At 50.6% G+C, this 12,208-nt stretch overlaps 1 protein-coding gene across 1 annotated transcript in view; it reads right to left on the bottom strand.

Moving 5' to 3' along the window:
* Window positions 1-10,388, bottom strand: part of LOC135574812 (uncharacterized) — a 37,777-nt gene extending 27,389 nt beyond the window's left edge. The window contains exons 1-2 of the mRNA XM_065027012.1: window positions 8,578-10,388; window positions 8,356-8,394 (exon numbers count right to left, since the gene is read on the bottom strand). Coding sequence (XP_064883084.1) covers window positions 8,356-8,394; window positions 8,578-10,388 — 1,850 coding nt within the window. The remainder of the gene's footprint in view (window positions 1-8,355; window positions 8,395-8,577) is intronic.
* Between the last annotated feature and the right edge of the window lie 1,820 nt (window positions 10,389-12,208).

The following is a 12,208-nucleotide window of genomic DNA, read 5'->3' as shown; positions in this document are numbered from 1 at the left end:
CCTCTCCCTCCCCCGTGTCTCCCTCCCCGCCTCCCTCCACCCCTGCCTCCGTCCCTGCACTCTCCCTGGCTCCCTGCTTGCCTCCCTCCCTCCACTCTCCCTGCCTCCCTCCCTACACCCCTGTCTCCCTGCTCCCTCCCTCCACCCCTGTCTCCCTGCCTGGTGGATGAGTTGTTCAGTATACCAATAAGAGTCTGTCTATACTGTAGCTCAATTGTATTTGGTGGGCTTTGCTGGGCCTTAGGGGGCTCTGCCTCTGCTTTATTATAGTCATATAGTGTCTCTGCTGGTCCAGGGGAGGGAGGCTGCTAACATCTGTCTGGGGATGAACCGACCTGCCTGGGGTCCTCTCAGTCTCTCTCTCTCTCTCTCTCTCTCTCTCTCTCTCTGTCTCTCTCTCTGTATCTCTCTCTCTCTGTATCTCTCTCTCTCTGTCTCTCTCTCTCTGTCTCTCTCTCTCTGTCTCTCTCTCTGTCTCTCTCTCTGTATCTCTCTCTCTCTCTCTGTCTCTGTGTCTTGCTGTTCTTCCTCACCCCAGTTCTCTCTGTGGACACATTTAATCTTTCTCTCAATGCTGCACATTGTTGTGGCTGTCTCTTTGTTTACATTAAAAACTCTGAGAATTTGGTTGTAAATTCTACAGTAAACGCTCTCCGGTGGTGTGTATTTGGGGTGCAGAGGAGAGACGGCACACAGAGGCCTAGAAATGTCATCTGTACCAGCAGCTAGTAAAGGCTCTGTGCCTCTTCAACTGTTTTCATCTCGTGTGCTGAGAAAGAGCTGCGTTTGTGTGATTTGTTGTTGTTGTTGTGAAGAGCTGTCAGGCTAAAGGACAGTAGGGGAGGTAGTGTACTGTATGGGGAGGTAGTGTACTGTATGGGGAGGTAGTGTACTGTATGGGTCAGATGTCTGGTTGGTGTGATTGGTGTAGAAGATTGAGCTGAGAACACAGCATGCCTGTGTCCCAAATGGCACCCCATTCCCTTTATAGTGCACTATTTGTAACCAGGGTCCATAGGGATGGTAGTGTGTCATTTGAAGCATACTCTTTGTAGTGTTTTTTTTTATTCCCCCAATCACATCACTTTCCAGCCAGGGTGAAACAGTGTGGCCAACATGTTGTTGTTGAGGGTAGAATCATGATGCAGTTTTCTACTGTCACTATTCTCAATGCAGGCGATTTAAAGTGTGTTTTTCCATCGATTCAATTGACGTCACGCAGACATGGGATTTGAGGGTAAATGTTTGTCTTTTCTTCATTCTTAGATGTATAGGACCATGTGTCTCAGAGGCAGATTCTTTGTCACTCTTTTATTTCTCCCTCGCTTCCTACCTCCCACTCTGCTACTGAGCTGTCACTTCCTGCCTCCCACTCTGCTACTGAGCTGTCTCTTCCTACCTCCCACTCTGCTACTGAGCTGTCTCTTCCTACCTCCCACTCTGCTACTGAGCTGTCTCTTCCTGCCTCCCACTCTGCTACTGAGCTGTCTCTTCCTACCTCCCACTCTGCTACTGAGCTGTCTCTTCCTACCTCCCACTCTGTTACTGAGCTGTCTCTTCCTGCCTCCCACTCTGCTACTGAGCTGTCTCTTCCTGCCTCCCACTCTGCTACTGAGCTGTCTCTTCCTGCCTCCCAGTCTGCTACTGAGCTGCCTCTTCCTGCCTCCCACTCTGATACTGAGCTGTCTCTTCCTGCCTCCCACTCTGCTACTGAGCTGTCTCTTCCTGCCTCCCAGTCTGCTACTGAGCTGTCTCTTCCTACCTCCCACTCTGCTACTGAGCTGTCTCTTCCTGCCTCCCACTCTGTTACTGAGCTGTCTCTTCCTGCCTCCCACTCTGCTACTGAGCTGTCTCTTCCTGCCTCCCACTCTGCTACTGAGCTGTCTCTTCCTACCTCCCAGTCTCTGTTACTGAGCTGTCTCTTCCTGCCTCCCACTCTGCTACTGAGCTGTCTCTTCCTACCTCCCACTCTGCTACTGAGCTGTATCTTCCTGCCTCCCACTCTGCTACTGAGCTGTCTCTTCCTACCTCCCACTCTGCTACTGAGCTGTCTCTTCCTGCCTCCCACTCTGCTACTGAGATGTCTCTTCCTGCCTCCCACTCTGCTACTGAGCTGTCTCTTCCTGCCTCCCACTCTGCTACTGAGCTGTCTCTTCCTGCCTCCCACTCTGCTACTGAGCTGTCTCTTCCTGCCTCCCACTCTGCTACTGAGCTGTCTCTTCCTGCCTCCCACTCTGCTACTGAGTTGTCTCTTCCTGCCTCCCACTCTGCTACTGAGCTGTCTCTTCCTACCTCCCAGTCTCTGTTACTGAGCTGTCTCTTCCTACCTCCCAGTCTCTGCTACTGAGCTGTCTCTTCCTGCCTCCCACTCTGTTACTGAGCTGTCTCTTCCTGCCTCCCAGTCTCTGTTACTGAGCTGTCTCTTCGACCTCCCACTCTGCTACTGAGCTGTCTCTTCCTACCTCCCAGTCTCTGCTAATGAGCTGTCTCTTCCTACCTCCCACTCTGCTACTGAGCTGTCTCTTCCTGCCTCCCACTCTGCTACTGAGCTGTCTCTTCCTACCTCCCAGTCTGCTACTGAGCTGTCTCTTCCTACCTCCCAGTCTCTGCTACTGAGCTGTCAGATTGCGGGAGAACCAGTCTCTGCTACTGAGCTGTCAGATTGAGGGAGAACCAGTCTCTGCTACTGAGCTGTCAGATTGTGGGAGAACCAGTCTCTGCTACTGAGCTGTCTCTTCCTACCTCCCAGTCTCTGCTACTGAGCTGTCAGATTGCGGGAGAACCAGTCTCTGCTACTGAGCTGTCCGATTGAGGGAGAACCAGTCTCTGCTACTGAGCTGTCAGATTGTGGGAGAACCAGTCTCTGCTACTGAGCTGTCAGATTGTGGGAGAACCAGTCTCTGCTACTGAGCTGTCAGATTGTGGGAGAACCAGTCTCTGCTACTGAGCTGTCCGATTGAGGGAGAACCAGTCTCTGCTACTGAGCTGTCAGATTGTGGGAGAACCAGTCTCTGCTACTGAGCTGTCAGATTGTGGGAGAACCAGTCTCTGCTACTGAGCTGTCAGATTGTGGGAGAACCAGTCTCTGCTACTGAGCTGTCAGATTGTGGGAGAACCAGTCTCTGCTACTGAGCTGTCAGATTGTGGGAGAACCAGTCTCTGCTACTGAGCTGTCAGATTGTGGGAGAACCAGTCTCTGCTACTGAGCTGTCAGATTGTGGGAGAACCAGTCTCTGCTACTGAGCTGTCAGATTGTGGGAGAACCAGTCTCTGCTACTGAGCTGTCAGATTGTGGGAGAACCAGTCTCTGCTACTGAGCTGTCAGATTGTGGGAGAACCAGTCTCTGCTACTGAGCTGTCAGATTGTGGGAGAACCACTCGGGAGCAATGAGCCATCCCCACCAGTACACACTGACACTCACTCAGTCGTTAATGATATTTTTAGCCACAATATTTGTTGTTAATTACCCACCTTTTAAATCTCAGCAGTCATTAAGTGATATATCATCCACTCAAGAGGAATCTCATTACCATATAGACTCCAGAACCTGATTAGTAGTTTATCAGTGTGGTGTTTTATAAAGCTACTCATGTGTGTGTGTGTGTGTGTGTGTGTGTCCAAGGACACGGACATGAATGTGTGTATTGTGCAGAGAGGGGCCTGTGGGTAGAGAGGTGAGAGGAGGTTGTGACTTTGTTTGAAGATATTTGAATTGGTTCCTCTAGCCACCTGACGTTCCTTATCTCAACTGTGTTCTCTGGCAACACCAGTGTACACACAGGAATTACACCCTGTACTGCCGTTGACTGGATGTAGGAGAGGCAATGACCACATTGGGAATAGCTATGACTTACAGAGTGAGACTATAGACTGGAGTTACAGAGTGAGACTATAGACTGGAGTTACAGAGTGGGACTATAGACTGGAGCTACAGAGTGAGACTATAGACTGGAGTTACAGAGTGAGACTATAGACTGGAGCTACAGAGTGGGACTATAGACTGGAGCTACAGAGTGAGACTATAGACTGGAGCTACAGAGTGGGACTATAGACTGGAGCTACAGAGTGAGACTATAGACTGGAGTTACAGAGTGAGACTATAGACTGGAGCTACAGAGTGAGACTGGAGCTACAGAGTGAGACTATAGACTGGAGCTACAGAGTGAGACTATAGACTGAAGTTACAGAGTGAGACTGGAGTTACAGAGTGAGACTGGAGTTACAGAGTGGGACTATAGACTGGAGCTACAGAGTGAGACTGGAGCTACAGAGTGAGACTATAGACTGGAGCTACAGAGTGGGACTATAGACTGGAGCTACAGAGTGAGACTATAGACTGGAGTTACAGAGTGGGACTATAGACTGGAGCTACAGAGTGAGACTATAGACTGGAGCTACAGAGTGGGACTATAGACTGGAGTTAGAGTGAGACTATAGACTGGAGTTACAGAGTGAGACTATAGACTGGAGTTACAGAGTGAGACTATAGACTGGAGCTACAGAGTGAGACTATAGACTGGAGTTACAGAGTGAGACTATAGACTGGAGTTACAGAGTGAGACTGGAGCTACAGAGTGAGACTATAGACTGGAGTTACAGAGTGAGACTATAGACTGGAGTTACAGAGTGAGACTATAGACTGGAGCTACAGAGTGAGACTATAGACTGAAGTTACAGAGTGAGACTGGAGTTACAGAGTGAGACTGGAGTTACAGAGTGAGACTATAGACTGAAGTTACAGAGTGAGACTATAGACTGAAGTTACAGAGTGAGACTGGAGTTACAGAGTGAGACTGGAGTTACATAGTGAGACTATAGACAGGAGTTACAGAGTGGGACTATAGACTGGAGTTACAGAGTGAGACTATAGACTGGAGTTACAGAGTGGGACTATAGACAGGAGTTACAGAGTGAGACTATAGACTGGAGTTACAGAGTGAGACTGGAGTTACAGAGTGAGACTATAGACTGGAGCTACAGAGTGAGACTATAGACTGGAGTTACAGAGTGAGACTGGAGTTACAGAGTGAGACTATAGACTGGAGTTACAGAGTGAGACTATAGACTGGAGCTACAGAGTGAGACTATAGACTGGAGTTACAGAGTGAGACTGGAGTTACAGAGTGAGACTATAGACTGGAGTTACAGAGTGAGACTGGAGTTACAGAGTGAGACTATAGACTGGAGCTACAGAGTGAGACTGGAGTTACAGAGTGAGACTATAGACTGGAGCTACAGAGTGAGACTATAGACTGGAGTTACAGAGTGAGACTATAGCCTGGAGTTACAGAGTGAGACTATAGACTGGAGTTACAGAGTGAGACTATAGACTGGAGCTACAGAGTGAGACTATAGACTGGAGTTACAGAGTGAGACTATAGCCTGGAGTTACAGAGTGAGACTATAGACTGGAGTTACAGAGTGAGACTATAGACTGGAGTTACAGAGTGAGACTATAGACTGGAGCTACAGAGTGAGACTATAGCCTGGAGTTACAGAGTGAGACTATAGACTGGAGTTACAGAGTGAGACTATAGACTGGAGCTACATAGTGAGAATATAGCCTGGAGTTACAGAGTGAGACTATAGACTGGAGCTACAGAGTGAGACTATAGACTGGAGTTACAGAGTGAGACTATAGACTGGAGTTACAGAGTGAGACTGGAGTTACAGAGTGAGACTATAGACTGGAGTTACAGAGTGAGACTGGAGTTACAGAGTGAGACTATAGACTGGAGTTACAGAGTGAGACTGGAGTTACAGAGTGAGACTATAGACTGGAGTTACAGAGTGGGACTATAGACTGGAGTTACAGAGTGAGACTATAGACTGGAGTTACAGAGTGAGACTATAGACTGGAGCTACAGAGTGAGACTATAGACTGGAGTTACAGAGTGAGACTATAGACTGGAGTTACAGAGTGAGACTATAGACTGGAGCTACAGAGTGAGACTATAGACTGGAGTTACAGAGTGAGACTATAGACTGGAGCTACATAGTGAGAATATAGCCTGGAGTTACAGAGTGAGACTATAGACTGGAGCTACAGAGTGAGACTATAGACTGGAGCTACAGAGTGAGACTGGAGCTACAGAGTGAGACTGGAGCTACAGAGTGAGATTATAGACTGGAGTTACAGAGTGGGACTGGAGTTACAGAGTGAGACTATAGACTGGAGTTACAGAGTGAGACTGGAGTTATAGAGTGAGACTATAGACTGGAGTTACAGAGTGAGACTATAGACTGGAGCTACAGAGTGAGACTATAGACTGGAGCTACAGAGTGAGACTATAGACTGGAGCTACATAGTGAGAATATAGCCTGGAGTTACAGAGTGAGACTATAGACTGGAGCTACAGAGTGAGACTGGAGCTACAGAGTGAGACTGGAGCTACAGAGTGAGACTGGAGCTACAGAGTGAGATTATAGACTGGAGTTACAGAGTGGGACTGGAGTTACAGAGTGAGACTATAGACTGGAGTTACAGAGTGAGACTGGAGTTACAGAGTGAGACTATAGACTGGAGTTACAGAGTGAGACTATAGACTGGAGCTACAGAGTGAGACTATAGACTGGAGCTACAGAGTGAGACTGGAGCTACAGAGTGAGATTATAGACTGGAGTTACAGAGTGGGACTGGAGTTACAGAGTGAGACTATAGACTGGAGTTACAGAGTGAGACTATAGACTGGAGTTACAGAGTGAGACTATAGACTGGAGTTACAGAGTGAGACTATAGACTGGAGTTACAGAGTGAGACTATAGACTGGAGTTACAGAGTGAGACTATAGACTGGAGCTACAGAGTGAGACTATAGACTGGAGTTACAGAGTGAGACTGGAGCTACAGAGTGAGATTATAGACTGGAGTTACATACTGAGACTATAGACTGGAGTTATATATTCTCAGTTGGATCTTAATCCCTCTCAACATATAGGTTACATTGAAGAGATGTTCAGCTGAGGTCAGGGGTCGTAGTGAGGGTGTGAAGCTACGTCTTTACAGTCCATCCCACAGGCCTAGGGTTCTACTGCGTGGTAATGTCGACGTCATTAAGTAGACAGAAAACATATGGCCTGTGTAACCTACACATGACCTCTCCCCTGTGCATCAGACCTGGGTTCAATTTGTATTTGTTCAAATAGTAATCTGTTTGAGCCTGAGTATTTGCATGAGCCTGCGCCTGGAGTGCGAGATAGGTTGGGTTTGCACTTTTGGTATTATTCCATTGGTTCCATTACTCCAGCCTCCAGGCAAGCTCAATCAAGCCAAGATAAAGTATTTGAAAGAAAATTAATACTATTTGAACCCTTGTCTGGGCTGGAGAAATAGATGGAGAGAGAGGGAGAGAGGGATGGCTGGAATGAGGGATGGATGGAAAGGGAGGAAGAGAGGGAGGGATGGAGAGAGAGAGAGAGGGATGGAGAGAGAGCAGGATCGTGAGAGAGAGAGAGAGCGAGGGATTGAGAGAGAGAGAGAGGGATTGAGAGAGAGAGAGAGAGAGAGGGATGGAGAGAGAGAGGGATGGAGGGAGGGATGCAGTCGTGTACCAGATGTCTCTGAGCTCCTGGTTCATTATTTCCTTTTGGAAGATTCTATGAATACATTATCATGGCTTCATTATGAATCATAGTGTATGTCCTAAATGGCTCCCTATGCCCTATATAGTGCAAAAGTAGTGCACTATATAGGAAATAGCGTGCCAATTGGGACACAGTCACAGTCTATGCCAGTGTTGTCACTAATGCTATTACAGTGAAAAAGGGGATATTTAATACACACTAAACCTTAGTGTTAGCTACTGCATAGTAATGTGATCAGTCAGCTGGTAGTCCTCTATGTGAAGATCAGATCATTGTCTGCCTGTCTGGATATTTGTGTGAAATTGTTCATTGGAGTTCGGGGAGGAGTTTTGGATCAACTAACCTTGGCTGTGAGTCACATGTGCTGTGTGGAGTTGCGCGCACACGTGTGTGTGTGTGATCATGGACATTAATAATCCATTGACTATTCATGTTATTCAGGTCTTTATGCCTGCAGAGGAAGTTAAACTGACAGAATATGAATAAAGTGAGTTTTATCTGGAATGTCCTGTTGAAATGAGGCTAATAACATCCCACAGCTCAACCTCCTTTCGTTAGTGCAGCGTTTCTGTCTCATTCCTTCACTCACTCTCTCACTCCCTCTTTTTGTTTGTTTACTGTTCTTGTTCACACACACCACACACAAACACAACCTAACTTCCATTTAGTGCTTCTGCCGTGTGTGTGTGTGTGTGTGTGTGTGTGTGTGTGTGTGTGTGCATGAAAGAGAGAGTGTGAGCGGTTGAGGAGGTGACTGTGACTGGAGTGTACCATGGGTAGTTGAGCGAGTGATGGCTCTCACATCGACTGCTGGAACACATTGACCAGAAGCCCGCTGAGATAATTCTTGAGTATTTCTCTGAGCTCACACCATTATAAGACCGCTCAGGAGGAGGGGCGAGGAGGAGGGGATGGGGAGATGAGCAGAGGAGGGAGGAGAGGAGGGAGGGTGAGAGGAGAGGAGAGTGAAGAAAAGGGAGGGGAGCGAGTGACATGGAGAGGGTGATGGGGAAGGAAGAGGTGGGGGCAGGGAAGAGTGATGGGGCAGGGAGAAGTGGGGGCAGGGAGGAGGGTGGGGGGAAGGGAGAGGTGGGGGCAGGGAAGAGGCTGATGGTGCAGGGAGAGGTGGGGGCAGGGAGGAGGGTGAGGGGGAAGGGAGAGGTGGGGGCAGGGAAGAGGGTGATGGTGCAGGGAAGAGGGTGATGGGGCAGGGAAGAGGGTGATGGTGCAGGGAAGAGGGTGACGGTGCAGGGAAGAGGGTGACGGGGCAGGGAAGAGGGTGACGGTGCAGGGAAGAGGGTGACGGTGCAGGGAAGAGGGTGACGGGGCAGGGAAGAGGGTGACGGGGCAGGGAAGAGGGTGACGGTGCAGGGAAGAGGGTGACGGGGCAGGGAAGAGGGTGACGGTGCAGGGAAGAGGGTGACGGTGCAGGGAAGAGGGTGACGGTGCAGGGAAGAGGGTGACGGGGCAGGGAAGAGGGTGACGGTGCAGGGAAGAGGGTGACGGTGCAGGGAAGAGGGTGACGGGGCAGGGAGGGGTGGGGGCAGGAAAGAGGGTGATGGGGCAGGGAAAAGGGTGATTGGGCAGGGAAGAGGGTGATTGGGCAGGGAAGAGGGTGACGGTGCAGGGAAGAGGGTGACGGGGCAGGGAAGAGGGTGACGGGGCAGGGAAGAGGGTGACGGGGCAGGGAAGAGGGTGACGGGGCAGGGAAGAGGGTGACGGTGCAGGGAAGAGGGTGACGGTGCAGGGAAGAGGGTGACGGTGCAGGGAAGAGGGCAGGGAAGACGGGGCAGGGAAGAGGGTGACGGGGCAGGGAAGAGGGTGACGGGGCAGGGAAGAGGGTGACGGGGCAGGGAAGAGGGTGACGGTGCAGGGAAGAGGGTGACGGTGCAGGGAAGAGGGTGACGGGGCAGGGAAGAGGGTGACGGGGCAGGGAAGAGGGTGACGGTGCAGGGAAGAGGGTGACGGGGCAGGGAAGAGGGTGACGGGGCAATGGGGCAGGGAAGAGGGTGATGGGGCAGGGAAGAGGGTGATGGTGCAGGGAAGAGGGTGACGGGGCAGGGAAGAGGGTGACGGGGCAGAGAAGAGGGTGACGGGGCAGGGAAGAGGGTGACGGGGCAGGGAAGAGGGTGACGGTGCAGGGAAGAGGGTGACGGGGCAGGGAAGAGGGTGACGGTGCAGGGCAGAGGGTGACGGTGCAGGGAAGAGGGTGACGGTGCAGGGAAGAGGGTGACGGGGCAGGGAGGGGTGGGGGCAGGAAAGGGGTGATGGGGCAGGGAAGAGGGTGATTGGGGCAGGGAAGAGGGTGATTGGGCAGGGAAGAGGGTGATGGGGCAGGGAAGAGGGTGACGGTGCAGGGAAGAGGGTGACGGGGCAGGGAAGAGGGGTGACGGGGCAGGGAAGAGGGTGACGGGGCAGGGAAGAGGGTGACGGGGCAGGGAAGAGGGTGACGGGGCAGGGAAGAGGGTGACGGTGCAGGGAAGAGGGTGATGGTGCAGGGAAGAGGGTGATGGGGCAGGGAAGAGGGTGATGGGGCAGGGAAGAAGGTGATGGGGCAGGGAAGAAGGTGATGGGGCAGGGAAGAGGGTGATGGGGCAGGGAAGAAGGTGATGGTGCAGGGAAGAGGGTGACGGTGCAGGGAAGAGGGTGATGGGGCAGGGAAGAGGGTGATGGGGCAGGGAAGAGGGTGATGGTGCAGGGAAGAGGGTGATGGGGCAGGGAAGAGGGTGATGGGGCAGGGAAGAGGGTGATGGGGCAGGTAAGATGGGAGACAGAAAGGAGATTTGTAAGGTGAAAGAAGACATACAGAGAGGGAGAGAGAGGAGGATGAAGGTAAATAGAGATGTAGTGCTGGATGAGTAGCTCCGTTGGCTTGAGAAGTGACAGTAACAGTGCAGCCAGGTTGACAGAGTGGAAGGCAGTTGGACTGTAATACTCTAAACATGCATCTCAACCACTCACCAATGACCTCCACAGAGCCGTCAAACAGGAGAAACTCCAATACAGGGACAAGGTGGAATCCTATTAGACCAGCTCCAACACTAGGCACATGTGGCAGGGGCTAGAGTCCATTACAGATTACAAAGGAAGACCCAATCGTGATCTGCCCAACCATGCTCCTCTACCAGACGAACTCAATGCATTTCATGCACGCTTCGACAAAAACACAGAGCCATGCATGATGGGCCCGCCATCCCAGAGGACTGGGTGATCTCTCCCTCTCTCTCTCCAAGGCCGACATAAGTAAAGGCTTTTAATCTGGTCAACATTCGCAAGGCCACGGGGACAGGACGGTTTTCCAGGGTGCATTCTCAGAGCATCCGCAGACCAGCTAGCTGAATCTTCACGGTTAGTTTCAATATCTCCATGTGCCAGTCTGTAATCCCTACTTCTCAAGATGACCACCATCGTTCCTGTTCCCAAGAACTCTAAAGTTACCTGCCGTTATGACTACCACCCTGTAGCACTCACATCTGTAATCAGGAAGTGATGACTACCACCCTGTAGCACTCACCTCTGTAATCAGGAAGTGATGACTACCACCCTGTAGCACTCACCTCTGTAATCAGGAAGTGATGACTACCACCCTGTAGCACTCACATCTGTAATCAGGAAGTGCTTTAAAAGGTTTGTCATGGCACATATCACACCTTCCTAATATTGAGTTGCACTCTCCCCCTTTTCCCTCAGAACAGCCTCGGTTCATCAGGGCATGGACTCTACAAGGTGTTGAAAGCGTTCCACAGGGATGCTGGACCGTGTTGACTCCAATGCTTCCTACAGTTGTATCAAGTTGGCTGGATGTCCTTTGGATGGTGGACCATTCTTCACACGGGAAACTGTTGAGTGTGAAAAACCCAGCAGCGTTGCAGTTCTTGACACAAACTGGTGCTCCTGGCACCTGCTACCACACCCTGTTCAAAGGCACTTCAATCTTTTGTCTTGCCTATTCACCCTCTGAATGACACACAGACACAATCCATGTCTCAATTGTCTCAAGGCTTAAAGATCCTTCTTTAACCCGTCTCCTCCCCTTCATCTACACTGATTGAAGTGGATTTAATAAGTGACATCAATAAGGGTTTCACCTGGATTCACCTGGACAGTCTGTCATGGAAAGAGCAGGTGTTCTTAATGTTTTGTCCCCTCAGTGTATAGTGTTATTACTGTCACTGTACTATTTTGCACTTGAAACTGGAAACGCGACCTATCTATCTTTCTCATAGCGGCTAGCAGACAAATACAGCACAGGAATGTCACATGTTGCGTCGGAAATGGCACCCTATTCCCTACATAGTACACTACTTTAGCCTCATTAGGCTCTGGACAGTTGTAGTGCACTATATAGGGAATAGGGTGCACTTTGGGATGCATCCACAGACAATGAGGTGTGATGGAGAATAGGGGGCTGTCAGTCACATCAAATGTGCTCTGCGGTGCTGTGGCCGTGCTGGAGAATAGGGGGCTGTCAGTCACATCAAATGTGCTCTGCGGTGCTGTGGCCGTGCTGGAGAATAGGGGGCTGTCAGTCACATCAAATGTGCTCTGCGGTGCTGTGGCCGTGCTGGAGAATAGGGGGCTGTCAGTCACATCAAATGTGCTCTGCGGTGCTGTGGCCGTGCTG

This window comes from Oncorhynchus nerka, linkage group LG13 (assembly GCF_034236695.1).
Source record: "Oncorhynchus nerka isolate Pitt River linkage group LG13, Oner_Uvic_2.0, whole genome shotgun sequence".
NCBI classification, from domain to species: Eukaryota; Metazoa; Chordata; class Actinopteri; order Salmoniformes; family Salmonidae; genus Oncorhynchus; species Oncorhynchus nerka.
The sequence above is the reverse complement of the archived record's forward strand: the minus strand, read 5'-3'. Positions and strand labels throughout refer to the sequence as shown.